We start from the raw sequence: 16,042 nt of genomic DNA, 5'->3' as shown, positions 1-16,042 counted from the left end.
CTGCTCTCTCCCTCCACTCTCTCTTTTCATGTCCTTTTCACCAGCTTCTAACCCCCTCTACCCTCTTATCTCCCCTCCAGGCAGAAGAAGCCAACATAGTCTCAAGTGTCCACCTGATTCAAGAAGTTCACTCCTCACCAGTGTCCCTCTCCAACCCATTGTCCAGTCCAATCCATGTCTGAAGAGTTGGCTTTGGGAATGGTTCCTGTCCTGGGCCAACAGAAGGTCTGGGGACCATGACTACCGGGGTCCTTCTAGTCTCAGTCAGACCATTCAGTCTGGTCTTATGAGAATTTGGGGTCTGCATCCCACTGCTTTCCTGCTCCCTCAGGGGTCCTCTGTTGTGTTCCCTGTCAGGGCAGTCATTGGTTGTAGCCAGGCACCATCTAGTTCTTCTGGTCTCAGGATGATGTAGTCTCTGGTTCATGTGGCCCTTTCTGTCTCTTGGGCTCGTAATCACCTTGTGTTCTTGGTGTTCTTCATTCTCCTTTGATCCAGGTGGGTTGAGACCAATTGATGCATCTTAGATGGCTGCTTGCTAGCGTTTAAGACCCCAGAAACCACTCTTCAAAGTGGGATGCAGAATGTTTTGTTAATAGATTTTATTATGCCAATTGACTTAGATGTCCCCTGAAACCATCGTCCCCAGACCCCTGCCCCTGCTATGCTGGCCTTCGAAGCATTCAGTTTATTCAGGAAACTTCTTTGCTTTTGGTTTAGTCGCATTGTGCTGACCTCCCCTGTATTGTGCACTGCCTTTCCCTTCACCTAAAGTAGTTCTTATCTACTATCTAGTTAGTGAATACCTCTCTCCCACCTCCCTCCCTCCCCCCTCTCGTAATCACAAAAGAATGTTTTCTTCTCAGTTTAAACTATTTCTCAAGTTCTTACAATAGTGGTCTTATACAATATTTGTCCTTTTGCAACTGCCGAATTTCACTCAGCGTAATGCCTTCCAGGTTTCTCCATGTTATGAAATGTTTCACAGATTCCTCACAGTTCTTTATCGATGCGTAGTATTCCATTGTGTGAATATACCATAATTTATTTATCCATTCATCTGTTGATGGGCACCTTGGTTGCTTCCGTCTTTTTGGGTTGATACCTGATATTGTTGATTTTCTAACCAAAGAAGTCCCTTTAGTATTTCTTGTAATTTAGGTTTGGTTTTTACGAATTCCCTCAACTTGTGCTTATCCGGAAATGTCTTAGTTTCACCTTCATATTTAAGAGACAGTTTTGGTGGATATATGATTCTTGGCTGGCAATTTTTTTCCTTCAATTTTTTAAATATGTCATCCCATTGCCTTCTTGCCTGCATGTTTTCTGCTGAGAAGTCCGAGCTTATTCTTATTGGCTCTTCTTTGTAGATAACTTTTCTTTTATCCCTCGCTGCTCTTATTGTCTCTTTATCTTTGGTTTTGGCAAGCTTGATTGTAATATTTCTTGGTGACTTTCTTTTAAGATCTACCTTATGCAGAGTTCAATGAGTATCTTGGATAGGTATCTTCTCATCTTTCACAATATCAGGGAAGTTTTCTGCCAACAAATCCTCAGCAATTTTCTCTGTATTTTCTGTTATCCGTCACTGTTCTGGTACTCCAATCCCTCATAGGTTATTTCTCTTGATAGAGTCCCACATGATTCTTAAGGTTTCTTCATTTTTTAAATTTTTTTATCTGATTTTTCTTCAAATATATTAGTGCCAAGTGATTTATCTTTGAGTTCAGAAATTCTAGTTTCTACTTGCTCATTTCTGCTCCTCTGACTTTCTATTGAGTTATCTAATTCTGTAATTTTATTGTTAATCTTCTGAATTTCTGATTGCTGTCTGTCTAAGGATTTTTCCAGCTTATTAAACTTTTAATTATGTTCCTGAAGAGTCTTTCCGATTTCTTCATTTGCTTTATCTGTGTGTTCCTTGGCTTGTTCTGGGTATTGCCTCATTTCCTTCCTGATGTCTTGAAGGGTTCTATATATTAAACTTTTGTATTCTGCATTTGGTAATTCCAGGAATGCACTTTCATCTAAAAGATCCCTGGGTTCTTTGTTTTGAGAGCCTGCTGAGGTGATCATGGCCTGTTTCTTTACGTGACTTGTTAATGACTGTTGTCTCCGAGCCATCTATAAGTTATTGTTATTAGTTTATGCTTGCTTACTGTGTTGTAGCTGCTTGCTTTGTTTTGTTTTGGTATACCCAACCCCTATGGATTGCTTGAGTGAGCTAGCTTGATTATTTTTGCCTTTGGAGCTCTGGTGTCCTGTCCCCAGCTGGCTAGAGCTGTTATCAGGTATATCAGCCTAGGAGTCCATTCAGTTTTCTTGTACGAATTCAGCTTAGGTTTCCATGTAGCTGAAATCAAGTGTGCGGTCAGGCTCTGTCCTACAGTCCTAGAGGGGCAGGGGTGATTGGCGTATATACCCGTATCTGATTGCAGCAGGGGGTCACACTCTGAACAAGGCAGAGGGCTGAGAACCGACCCCCAAGTGTCTCTGAGGAAAACGCATCTCTGTTCCCTATAGTGTGCTGGTGGTTGGGCTCTGCAGAAGGACCATGGGTACCCAAAGTTTTTGTTACAAGGACTGGGAGTTACCAGTTATCCCTAGACCCCTGTCTTGGGTAGCTGGGCGACCCAAGTGGAGCCACCAGTCCTTAGGTCCCTGTTGTGAGTAGGTGAGGACCTTGTTTAATAGGCAAAGCAATGTCAAACATCAAACACCTACCTCTCCACTGCACCGCTGAAATGGTTGGAGTTTGCCAACAAAGGCTTATTCTCCTGAAATAGGCCCACACAGGTCCATGCAGAAGGGAAAGGTGCTCAAGGTCCACGGATGGTTTATGCCTGGATAGGAGCTGCTTCTGTCCTGAGCTCCCCCAGTTAATGGAGCTAGCAAATTATCTTTTCCCCCCAGTTGCAAATTTTTTCCTTCCCCAAGGCCTTGAGGACGGCTCCAGGTGCTCATCAGGGTCTATCTCAGGCCTAGGGATTCAGCCGCTGAAGCTGGCTTGGGGGTGGGGTTGGATGTGGTAAAATATACGCAAGTACTTGCCGAGAGCGCCCTTCTCCTCAGGTTCCGGAGGTGTGAGTGGGCTGTGTGGCTGGCTGCTTCTCCCTGAGGAAAGTGCAGTTGAACGCTAGGACCAGCCCATCGCCGCCACTTCTGCAGCTCCGGTAATGGTGCCTGAGGGCTCCCCGCAATTCAGGTCTGGTAACTCCTCTTCCCGTCTGAACAGTCTCTCCCTTCCCCTGCCCCTCAGTTCGTTCTCTAAGCTTGCCTTTGATGCTCAGGGCTCCCAGCTTGTCACAAATATACTCGTTTCACTTGTTTTTTTCGGGTTTTTGTTATAAAGAGGGCTGGACAGAAGCGTCTGTCTATTCCGCCATCTTGGCTCTGCCCCAGTCTTCTACTTTTGATATTGAGATTCTTTCTAATATTTTGCTGTTAAAATTGTGAAATAAACACTATGATACATACATAATTTTCTGTATGTAGAAGTATATCTGCAGGTAATTCAAAGCGTGTGATTAAAATCTTCAGCTTTAATAACTACTGGAAACTTACCCTCCATATACCCAAAAAACCCAGTACCCTCCATATAGATGATGAAAATTGAAATCACCAGCAGTTCCTATTTTACCTTCTATTTCACCAGTGTTGTCTCTATTTTTTATTTTAGACAAATGTGTGTGATACCTTATTATGGTTGTAATTTGCATTTCCCTGATGAATAATGATGTTGAACATCTTTCCATGTGTTTGTTTGCCATTTGTATATCCTTTTCTGTGAAATGTCTGTTCATGTCATTTGCTCATTTTCTAATAGACTTGTTTTTTCTTTTTTTAACTGTTGAGTTTGGTGAGTCCTTTTTTATTCTAGACACTAGTCCTATATCAGACACATGGCTTGAAAATTTTTTCTAATAGTCTATAGCTTATCTTTTCATGCTCTTAACGTGACATTTTACAGAGCAAAAGCTTTTTATTATGCTGAGGTCCGGTTTTTAAAATTTTTTCACTGAATTTATTGTGCTTTAGGTATCAAGACAAAGAACTCTTTGCTTAGTCCTAGATCCTGAAGATCTTTTTTTAGAGATTTATGGTTTTACATTACACATTTAATTTGGGTTAATTTTTGTATAAGGTGTGAGGTTTCAATCAAGGCTGATTCATTGCTTGGTTGGTTGGTCTATTGATTGGTTGATTCATTCATTCATTTATTTTTTACTACAAACGTCCAATTGCTCTAGCTCCATTTGTTGAAAAGACAATTGTTTCTCCATTAAATTGCTTTTGCACCTTTGTGAACAATCAGTTGGGCATATTTGTGTGGGCCTATTAATGAATTCTCTATTCTGTACCATTGATCTGTGTGGTTATCCCTTTGCTAATAACCACAATCTTGATAACTATAGGTATATAATAAGCCTTCAGATGGGGTAAACTTATTTCTCCTACTTCATATTTCGTTTTCAAAATTGTTTTCAGTTATTTTAGTTCCTTTGTCCTCTAATTCTTATTCCTCTGTTTATCTTTTATTGCCTTCCTGTGGGTTACTTGAACATTTTTAGGATTCCTCTTGAATTTATTTTTTTTAATTGTATTTCTTTGTGTAATTTTTATAGTAGTTGCCATGAGTATTACAATATAAATATTTAAATTTCACCTACATTTTCAAATTCATTGGCATAAAGGTGTTCATAAGAACCTCATAATTTTTAATAATGACAAGATCCGTAGTGATATTTTTTAAATTGATAATTTGAGTTTGTCTCTTTTCTCTCTTTCTTTAGCAGTCAAACAGCCTTGGTTGAGTTGATCAATTACACTAATTTTTTTTTTTAATTTTTCTCTATTGCACGTTTGTTTTACATTTTAATAATAAATGACTTATTTTTATCATTTCCTCCCCTCTTTCTACTTTCTTTGAGTTGCTGGTTTTGTTTATATTTTATTTATTAACTTCTTGAAATGGAAGCTTAGGTGATTGATTTTCAACATTTCTTCTTAAATATAAATTTAAGGTCAACAATTTTCCTCTGTTTATCACTTGTGCTGCATGCCAAAAGCTTCAATATGTCTTATCCTCATTGTAATTCAGTTCAAAAAAATTTGTAACTTCTGCTTTGGTCCATGAATTATTTAGGTATTTATTGCTTAATTTCAAACACTAGTAAGCTTCTAGATACTTTTTAGCTATTGGTTTCTAATTCTATAGTGGTCAAAAACATTCCTTGAATGACTTTATCTTTGGAAAAGCTTTGTAGCTTTTTTTTTTTTTTTAATGCTCAGCATATGCTTGATTTTGCAAATGTTCAATGTGCTCTTGAACATAATATAAATTATTTTCTTTTGAGGTTCAGTGTCCTATATGTTAGTCAAATTGGTAAATTGTGTTGTTAAGATTTGCTAGATCCTTACTGACTTTTTGGCTGATTCTTCAATCGTTATGATTGTGGATTTGACTATTTCTTCTTTATTCCTGGCAGCTTTTGAAGCTATTTTATTGGGTGTATACATTGAACTATGATGTGCTGGACTGATTACTAGCAGAGGAACCTTACTGTTGGTGGGTCGGGGAGTATAAGGGTAGCTTTTCTAATTCCTCAGCTCATAACTCCCTCTTCCGTTGGTACAGGGATAATTCTTTTCTTTTACAAAGGGCGATGTTTCCTTTGTTCTATTTACATTTATTATGACTTTTCTATGAGTTGGAATTGACTCTATGGCAGTGAGTTTTGGTTTATACCTTTTCTGGAAACCCTGGTAGTGTAGTGGTTAAGAAGTACGACTGCTAACTGAAAGGTCAGCGGTTTGAATCCACCAGACACTCCTTGGAAACTCTACGGGGTGGTTCTACTCAGTTGTATAGGGTCACTATGAGTCGGAATCAATCTGATGGCAATGGGTTTGGTGGTTTGGTATTATGCCTTTTCTATGTCCCTCAGTACTTCTGCCATGCCTTGTTGTGTTTTAATTTTTCCTTGTAGATATTTCCAGTCCCTGCGGAGCACTCTTTCTAGGGCTAAAAGTTCTTGTTTTGGGTACTTTTAAAGTTCTTCCATTGTTAGGACCCCTCACCATTCCAAAGTTTTTTCCAAAAACATATGGCCCCACCGCCATAGAGCAATCTTGTGACTCCAAGATTATATTGCTATTTTTGTCTCTAGTTTGAAGTTTGTTACTTTTCGTGTCTGTTTCACTGAAGGGTTAGATTGTCAGATTGTTGGGCTAATGTCCTGTTCCTTTATGTGTATTAGGAGAAGTGGGGAAATTGCCACTAGGCTAGATTCATGTTCCTGCCAGAACACAGAATTTATACGTTGAACAACTAGTCCCTTTGTTAAAAAAAAAAAAAATTACTAAAATTTTTAAATATTTAAAAATTGTCTAATTCTCATGTCAAATATAAGGTTATGGTCACGTGCTCTTTACATTTATCTGACTTATTATAATATGCTGTTTTTATTAGTCTAATATCATTTTACTGGTTCAGCATTTACCATGTATGTCAGTCTTTCTTAATTTTTTCATTAAGTTTAGCTCTAGTATTCTTGATCATTCTTCACGCTGCACCTCAACCCTATCAAAAGAAAACCAAGCCTGTTGCCATCTAGTTGATTCTCATTCAAAGTTACCCTACAGGACAAAGTGGAACTGCCCCATAGGGTTTCCAAGGCTGTAAACCTTTATGGATGGAAACCCTGATGGCATAGTGGTTAAGAGCTACTGCTGCTAACCAAAAGGTCAGCAGTTTGAATCAACCACGTGCTCCTTGGAAACTGTATGGGGCAGTTCTACTCTGTCCTATAGGGACACTATGAGTCAGAATGTACTCCACAGCAACGGGTTTTTTTTTTTTTTTATATATCTTTACGGAAACAAACTGCCACATCTTTCTCCTGTAGAGTGGCTGGTGGATTTGAACCACTGACCTTTCATTTAGCAGCTGAATGCTTAACCACTGCACCACCAACTCATCCCTGTTGTTGTGGTTAGGGGTCAACGAGTCAGTTCTGACTCATAGCCACCCTGTATACCACAGAATGACACCCTGCCTGATCCTGATCATCCTTACAACCGTTGTTATGCTTGAGCCCATTTTTGCAGCCACTGTGTCAGTCTGTCTCCTTGAGGATCTTCCTCTTTTCCACTGATCCTATACTTTACCAAGCATGATATCCTTCTCCAGGGACTGATCCCTCCTGACAACATGTCCAAAGTACGTAAGACACAGTCTCACCATCCTTGCTTCTATGGAGCATCCTGGTTGTATTTCTTCCAAGACAGATTTGTTCTTTCTTTTGGCAGTCCATGGTATATTCAATACTCTGTGCTAACACCACAATTCAAAGGAGTCAATTCTTCTTCGATCTTTGTTATTCATTGTCCAGCTTACATATGCATATGATGTGATTGAAAATACCATGGCTTGGGTCAGGCACACCTTAGTCTTCAAGGTGACATCTTTGCTTTTCAACACTTTAAAAAGATCCTTTGCAGCAGATTTGCCCAATGCAATGAGTCTCGTGATTTCTTGACTGCTGCTTCCATGGCTGTTGATTTCTGATCCTAGTAAAATGAAATCCTTGACAACGTAAATGTTTTCTCTGTTTATAATGATGTGGCTTTTTGGTCCAGTTGTGGAATTTTTGTTTTCTTTATGTTGAGGTGTAATCTATACTGAAGGCTATGGTCTTTGATCTTCATCAGTAAGTGCTCAAGTGCTCTTCCCTATCAGCAAGCAACGCTGTGTTATCTGCATAACATAGGTTGTTAATGAGCCTTCCTCCAATCCTGATGCCCCATTCTTCATATAGTCCAGTTTCTTGGATTGTTTGCTCAGCATACAGAATTGAATATGTATGGTGAAAGGAATTCAACCCTGACGCACAGCTTTCCTGACTTTAACCACTCAGTTTCCCCTTGTTCTGTCTAAACAACAGCCGCTTGATCTATGTACAGGTTTCTTATGAGCACAATTAAGTGCTCTGGAATTCCCATTTTTGGCAATGTTGCCCATAATTTGTTATTATCTACACAGTCGAATACCTTTGCATGGTCAATAAAACACAAGTAAACATCCTTCTGGTGTTCTCTGCTTTCAGCCAGGATCCATCTGACATCAGCAATGATATCCCTGGTTCCACATCCTTTTCTGAATTCAACCTGAATTTCTGGCAGTTCCCTGTTGATATACTGCTGCAGCCACTTTTGAATGATCTTCAGCAAAATGTTGCTTGGTGTGATATTAATGATATTTTTTGATAATTTCCACATTCAGTTTGATCACCTTTCTTGAAAATAGGTATAAATATGGATCTTTTCCAGTCAGTTGGCCAAATTTCTTGGCATAGATGAGTGAGCACTTCCAGTGCAGTGTCCTTTTGTTGAAACTTCTGAATTGATATTCTGTCAATCCCTGAAGCCTTGTTCTTTGCCAATGCCTTCAGTGAAGCTTGGACTTCCTCCTTCAGTACCATTGGTTCCTGATCATACGCTGCCTTTTGAACTGGTTGAACATTGACTAATTCTTTTTGGTATAATGATTCTGTGTATTTCTTCCATCTTCTTTTGATGCTGCGTGCATCATTTAATATTTTCCCCATAGAGTCGTTCACTATTATAACTCAGGACTTGAATTTTTTCTTCAGTTCTTTCAGCTTGAGAAATGCTGAGCGTGTTCTTCCCTTTTGGTTTTCTATGTCCAGCTCTTTGCCCATGTTGTTATAATACTTTACTTTGTCTTCTAGAGCCAATGGAAAAGCTCAATGTCATTAATCAGAACAAGGCCCGGGGTTGACTGTAGAACAGAAGATCAATTGCTCATATCAAGTTCAAGTTGAAACTGATGAAAATCAGAGCAAGTCCACAAAAACCAAAATATGACCTTGAGTATATCCTACCTGAATTTAGAGACCATCTCAAGAATAGATTTGACTCGTTAAACACTAATGACCAAAGACCAGATGAGCTGTGGAATGATATCAAAGACATCATACATAAAAAAGTGAGAGATCATTGAAAAGACAGGAAAGAAAGAAAAGACCAACATGGCTGTCAGATGAGACTCTGAAACTTGCTCTTGAACATCGAGCAGCTAAAGTAAAAGGAAGAAATGATGAAGTAAAAGAACTGAAGATTTCAAAGGGCGTCTTGAGAAGACAAAGTAAAGTATTATAATGACATTTCAACTCATCCCTAAAAAAAACTAGGTGCCTCAAAATGATAAACTTATTTCTCTTAACCCCCACAGTATAAATTTAAAATTTCAGAAAAATTAACACCTTGTTACTGTTACATTTGCTCCCCAAATCAATGGAGAATGTCACTACGGTGAATGAGTTTCTTTTACTTGGTCTGACCAGTGTTGAGGACTTACAGCCTTTCTACGTTGTGATTTTCTTTATCATTTACCTGATAAATTTGGTTGGAAATGGAGCTATATTAGTAATTGTTTTCTTGGAGTCCAAACTCCACTCCCCTATGTATTTTTTTCTGGGAAACCTTTCTTGTCTGGATATTTGCTATTCTTCAGTGACACTGCCTAAGGTGCTTATAAACCTCCTCTCCACTCAGAAGACCATATCCTTCCTAGGCTGCATTGCTCAGCTCCACTTTTTCCATTTTCTGGGAAGCACAGAGGCCATCTTACTAGCTATGATGGCCTTTGACCGATTTGTGGCCATCTGCTACCCACTCCACTACATGGTCATCATGAGCCCCCAGGTGTGTATTCTGCTGGCAGGTGTGGCCTGGATCACCAGCTTCTTTTATGCCCTGATGCATTCAGTTATGACTGCACACCTGAACTTTTGCAGCTCTCAGAAAGTCAATCACTTCTTCTGCGATGTCAAGCCCCTCTTGGAACTGGCCTGCAACAACACACTACTCAATCAATGGCTTCTTTCCATTGTCACAGGCAGCATATCCATGGGAGCTTTCTTGCTGACTCTTCTCTCCTACTTTTATATTATTAGCTTTCTTCTGTTCAAGCACCGATCCTGCAGTATGCTCCACAAGGCTCTGTCCACTTGTGCCTCCCATTTCATGGTGGTTTGTCTCTTCTATGGACCTGTGGGCTTCACATACATTCGTCCTGCCTCAGCTTCCTCCATGGTTCAGGACCGAACAGTGGCCATCATATACAGTGCAGTCACCCCAGTGCTGAATCCACTGATATACACGCTTAGGAATACAGAAGTGATGTTGGCTCTGAAGAAAATCTTTAGGAGGAAGTTTTTGTTTAAAGACTGCCAGCAGCACCACTAGGACTAATGATACTTATATCTGGTTTCCATTAAGGCTTTTATCCCTTTATCTGCAGTAAATGAATATTCTACCTGATTTCTCTTTTTCTCTCTGGAATTTGCACCACCTGTAACTGTGTTCTGCATTGATTTCTGCATAATAATTCAGTTTCTATTCAGCTACTCATTTTCTTAGAGGTAGTTCTTGCACATGTATTACGTGTTAGGCAGTGTAGTAGGTGCAGAAAACACAGAAGTGAATAAAACAAATTCACAATCTAATGAAACTTATAGTAGCATAGTAGATGGACCCACAAAAAAAACAAATGTGTGTCAGGGCAATTAAGCACTGTTGTTAGCTGCCATCCAGTCAGTCCCAACTCATGGCTACCTCATGTACAACAGGACAGAATGTTGCCTGGTTCCTGCACCATCTTCATGATGGTGGGCATGCTCAAGTCCATTGTTGTGGCCACTGTATTTTGAGTGGCTTCCAACCTAGGGCCCGATTTTCCAGCACTATATCTACTATATCTACAACAATGTTCTGTTTTAGATCTGTAGATAGGTTTTGGTTGGCTAATTTTAAGAAGTAGATTACTAGATCTTTCTTCCTAATCTGTCTTAATCTAGAAGGACTTCTGAAACCTGTCCACCATTGGTGACCCTGCAGGTATGTGAAATACTGGTGGCATAGCTTCCAACATCATAGGAATATTAAGGCACCACACGGGTAGGACAATAAGCTAAAATTTCACTCAGTATGCCTACATGCATACATATAACAACTACAGCAGGCGGTGAACACTCATTCTCATAACGAAGTAAAGACAGTGCCCTACACTATTTTGCACCCTTTTGCCACCAGTGCATTATAAAAGAAGGAAGAAAAATGACTAATGAAGTGGGCTTAAATTTGAAATTTGAGAAATTATGCAATAATTAAAAATATATGTGTATTTTTTTAATTATTGCATAATTATATCAGATTTCTTTCAGATTCTGCCTGTTGGTATTGTTATTGTTGTTGAGAATATACACAGCAAGACATACACCAATTCAAGTTTCTACATGTACAACTCAGTGACATTGATTACATTTTTTGAGTTGTGTAGCCATACTCACCTTCCTTTCTGAGTTGTTTCTGACCCATTAACATAAACTCACTGCCTCTTAAGGTTCCTATCTAATCTTTTGAATTGCTGTTCACACTTAGGTCTTATATAGATAGTTCTTAAAAAGCATAATGTTCAAGGATATCAATTTTTACTGGTTAAGCTAAACAATAGTTTGTTTTTAAGAAGACTTCAGGGGATATTTTTGGTCTAAGGTTTAAAGATTATCTCAGGGCAATAGTTTCAGGGGTTCATCCAGCCTCCATGGCTCCAAAAATTCTATAAGAATTTGAAGTTCTGTTCTGCATTTCCCCTTTTATGATCAGGATTCTGCTATAGAAACTTTGTTCAAATGTTCAATAATGGCAGCGAGATACCATCTAATTCTTCTGGTCTCATGGCAAAGAAGGCAGTTGTTCATGAAGGCAATTAGCCACACATGCCACAGCTTCCTCCTAATCCTGACTATCCTTCTTCCTCTTTTGCTGCAGGGTAATAGAAACCAATTGTCACGCCTTGGATAGCCTCTTGCAAGCTTTTAAGAGCCCAGGCACTACAAAATAAACTAGGAGGTAGGGCAGAGGCACTAAACATATTATTAGCCAGTTAACTGGGATGTCCAATGAACCCATGATCCTAAACATCCATACCAAAGAACTAAATCTGATGAGCCATTTGGTTGTACACAAGCAGCCTCAGCAGCTACTCTTTTTTTTTTGTCATTGTTGGAAATATATCTATCACACTTTTGCCAATTCAGCTTTTTACAGGTGTACAATTTATTGACACAATTACAATAACCAGTTGTGAGACTCTACCCCTAATGAATGCAATTTTTCCACCTCTGTTACCAACCCCCTTTTCTCCTTCCTCCTGCCACTGGTAACCACTAATAATCTTTGGTCTCTATACATTTGCCTTTTCTTATCTTTTTATATATGTGAGGCCATATAACATTTGCCTGCTTGTGATTGACTTATTTCGTTCAGCATAATGTCTTCAAGCTCCATCAATATTGTAGCATGTATCAAGACTCTGTTTCTCTTCCTGGCTGAGTAGTATTCCATTGTTTATATGTACCACATTTTGTTTATCTGTTCGTCCTTTGATGGGCATGTAGGTTTTCTTCATTTTTGGCTGCTGCGAATAGTGCTGCAATAAACATTGGTGTACAACTTTCTGTTAGAGTCTCTGCTTTCAAGTTTTGTGGGTCTATTCTGAGGTGTGGAATTGCTGGGTAATCTCAACCAAATTTGATGCCATTATCTTAGTTCTACAGCTGTGAAAAATGAGAAATCAGAGGTGGTAAGCAACTAGTTCAAGGTTACAGTGCTGGTAAATGATGGAGCTAGGATTACAAATCAAGGCATCCTGAGTACAAATGCTGTGATTTTAGCTGTAACATCACCAAGAGAAGATCAAAGAGTATTCAAACTCTGTAGAGTTTACAGAAGATTGGAAGAGTAAAATCATGCAATTTTGAGATTTCATCAGTTTAACTCAGTTCGTTTAACCACAGTGAAAAAGAACTTGAATATGTGAAGTCTGAAGCTCTCTGTGGGACAGGAGAGGAGGGAGCCCAAGTAACTCTCAAGGCTCTTACAAGATTTATCCTCTTTACCACCACAGACCACTGCAGTGACAATCATGCTGAAGCCTTTTGATTCCAGAGACCAGAACTCACCATGAGCAATTGTTATCTGCTTTGTCTGGAAAGCCAGTGCCTTGGAGTTCCTGTAATCAAGTTATTAGATACTTTGCAAAATGCCTTTTGTGAGACAATGTAATTGTATGGCCAATAGGGTATCATTAGAAAGGGAACATGTAATTATGTATTACACAATTTTGTATTATAAATTAATTGGTTTCTATGAGGCTGTAATACTTAAAATTCTTTGCAGTGTTGAAATCATTTTCTCTGAAGAGCTCCATAAGCCCACAGGCCACACTAAACTCCTTTTGAAGACATTTTCCAGGAGTTGTAGCTTTTCTAGAAATTCCCTGATGTTATCAACACAACTTTGACTGGCAGTTGAACCAAACCCTGTCTGTACTGGCAGACTACATACAAGCAGCCTTGGAAGAATCATGCAGAATAAGGCTTCCCAGAGCGAGCAAGCTTATTACCTGCACAGGATGCACATGTTTTGTAATTAAAAAGAGAGTTACTGCTGTTGAAAAGGGAGAGGAATTTTAGAAACCTTCCTAGGTGTTTATTGTGTCTCTAATCAGAATGTAAAAACGGTACAACATTTTGAACTCTATAACATATTCATAATTATTACAATATCTATTGATTTATTCAGACATTGAGTTTGGTCTGCCCTGCTAGATCATTTCTGTAATGATGACAAAGTCCCATTACAAAACAGTCTCCCATTTGTACTCCTTTCATTGAGCCAAAGAATGAACTCTATCCGTTAAAATAACATTAGACAGAAGTTTCTAGAATTTTCCTTGTTGATATTTATATTGTAGTATTTGTAATGTGAAACTTTACTGTTCTCTTATTTAGTAAGTCACTTCATGCTTTCCAAAATTGTGGAGGGCAATTTTTAAAAGTGATAATATAGTTGTCTCTCAAATATGCTGGTCTGTGTCTAATACATGTTCTATGTCTAATTAGTTTATCTGTAACTAAATCATTTCCAATTACTTCTATTTAGCTTGAGAAAGCTATGTAAATGTTATATATAAATTTATGTTTTCATAATTATGTGTGAGTTTTAAATTCACTTTTTAATTTTTTTAAGGTCTCAGGCTAATACTAATTTGAGTTTTATTAGACAGCAAGAAAGTATAGGGGAAGATGATAGGAAAGTAGAGCATATATACTCTCACCCAAAAATCCAGACCAGTGCTGTCGAGTCGATTCCGACTCATAGCGAGTCGATAGGACAGAGTAGAACTGCCCCATAGAGTTTCCAAGGAGCGCCTGGCAGATTCGAACTGCCGACCTTTGGTTAGCAGCCATAGCACTATAAAATACTCTTAGTATTTTATAATTAATAGTTCTCATACTCCTCTCTTTTTCCAAGAGTTAATTATATATATATATGTTTCCTATGTATTTCAATATTTTTATAACAAATACATTTATTCCCTAATAATATAATCATTTGTAAGCTTTTCAACTCTAATTTCCCTTATATCAAAGGTCTGAATCTGCCACACACAAAAAATTTAAACATTATGCTTCTTACATGTATCCAAGTTGATCCATATGTGTGTGTGTGTGCATTGTTCATAATTATGTAGGTCAAAAACTGAGATCAAAAGAAAACTACAGTACACTTCTGCAAGAAACCAAAAGAGGCTTACACAAGTGGAAGAACATACATTGTTCGTGGATAGAAAGACTTAACATTATAAAAATGTCTATTCTACCAAAAGCAATCTATACATTTAATGCAATTCCGATCCAAATCCCAACGACATTCTTTCATGAGATGGAGAACAAATCACCTACTTCATATGGAAGGGAAAGAGGCCCTGGATAAATAAGGCATTACTGAAAAGGAAGAACAAAGTGGGAGGCCTTACTTTACCTGATTTTAGAACCTATTATACCACCACAGTAGTCAAAACAGCCTGGTACTGGTACAACAACAGATACATAGACCAATAGAACAGAATTGAGGATCCAGACATAAATCCGTCCACATATGAGCAGTTGATATTTGACAAAGGCCCCAAAACAGTTAACTGGGGAAAAGACAGTCTTTTTAACAACTGATGATGGCATAACTAGATAGCCATCTGCAAAAAAATGAAACAAGACCCATACCTCACTCCATGCACAAAAATGAACTCAAAATGGATCAAAGACCTAAATATAAAATCTAAAACGATAAAGATCATGGGAGAAAAAGTAGGGAAAATGTTAGGAGCCCTAATACATGGCATAAACAGTATACAAAACATTATAAAGAATGTAGAAGAAAAACTAGATAACTGGGAGTTCCTAAAAATCAAACACTTATGCTCATCCAAAGGCTTCACCAAAAGTATAAAAAGACTACCTACAGACTGGGAAGAAGTTTTTAGCTATGATATTCCTGATCAGCGCCTGATCTCTAAAATCTACATGATAGATTTTAAAACTCGAAAACTCAACTGCAAAAAGACAAATAACCCAATTAAAAAAGGGGCAAAAGATATGAACAGACACTTCACTAAAGAAGACGTTCAGGTAGCTAACAGATATATAAGGAAATGTTCACAATCATTAGCCATTAGAGAAATGCAGATCAAAACTACAATGAGATTTCATCTCACTCCAACAAGGCTGGCATTAATCCAAGAAACACAAAATAATGAATGTTGGAGAGGCTGTGGAGAGACTGGAACACTTCTACATTGCTGGTGGGAATGTCAAATGGTAAAACCACTTTGGAAATTGATTTCGCACTTCCTTAAAAAGCTAGAAATAGAACTACCATACGATCCAGCAATCCCACTCCTTGGAATATATCCTAGAGAAATAAGAGCCTTTACACGAACAGATATATGCACACCCATGTTTATTGCAGGACTGTTTGCAATAGCAAAAAGATGGAAGCAAACAAGGTGCCCATCAACAGATGAATGGATAAATAAATTATGGTATATTCACAGAATGGAATACTATGCATCGATAAAGAACAGTGAGGAATCTGTGAAACATTTCATAACATG

General features: G+C 38.4%; 1 protein-coding gene across 1 annotated transcript; it reads left to right on the top strand.

Moving 5' to 3' along the window:
* The first annotated feature begins 9,256 nt into the window (after positions 1-9,256).
* LOC100654936 (olfactory receptor 12D3-like) lies at positions 9,257-10,272 on the top strand. Its single transcript, XM_003421803.4, has one exon. It carries the CDS (start codon positions 9,319-9,321, stop codon positions 10,270-10,272), a length of 954 nt encoding a protein of 317 aa, XP_003421851.2. The 5' UTR covers positions 9,257-9,318.
* Positions 10,273-16,042: the final 5,770 nt, after the last annotated feature.

Source organism: Loxodonta africana, chromosome 1, assembly GCF_030014295.1.
Source record: "Loxodonta africana isolate mLoxAfr1 chromosome 1, mLoxAfr1.hap2, whole genome shotgun sequence".
In the NCBI taxonomy this organism is placed as follows: Eukaryota; Metazoa; Chordata; class Mammalia; order Proboscidea; family Elephantidae; genus Loxodonta; species Loxodonta africana.
Note: the sequence above shows the minus strand (reverse complement) of the source record. Positions and strands in the feature narration are given on the sequence as shown.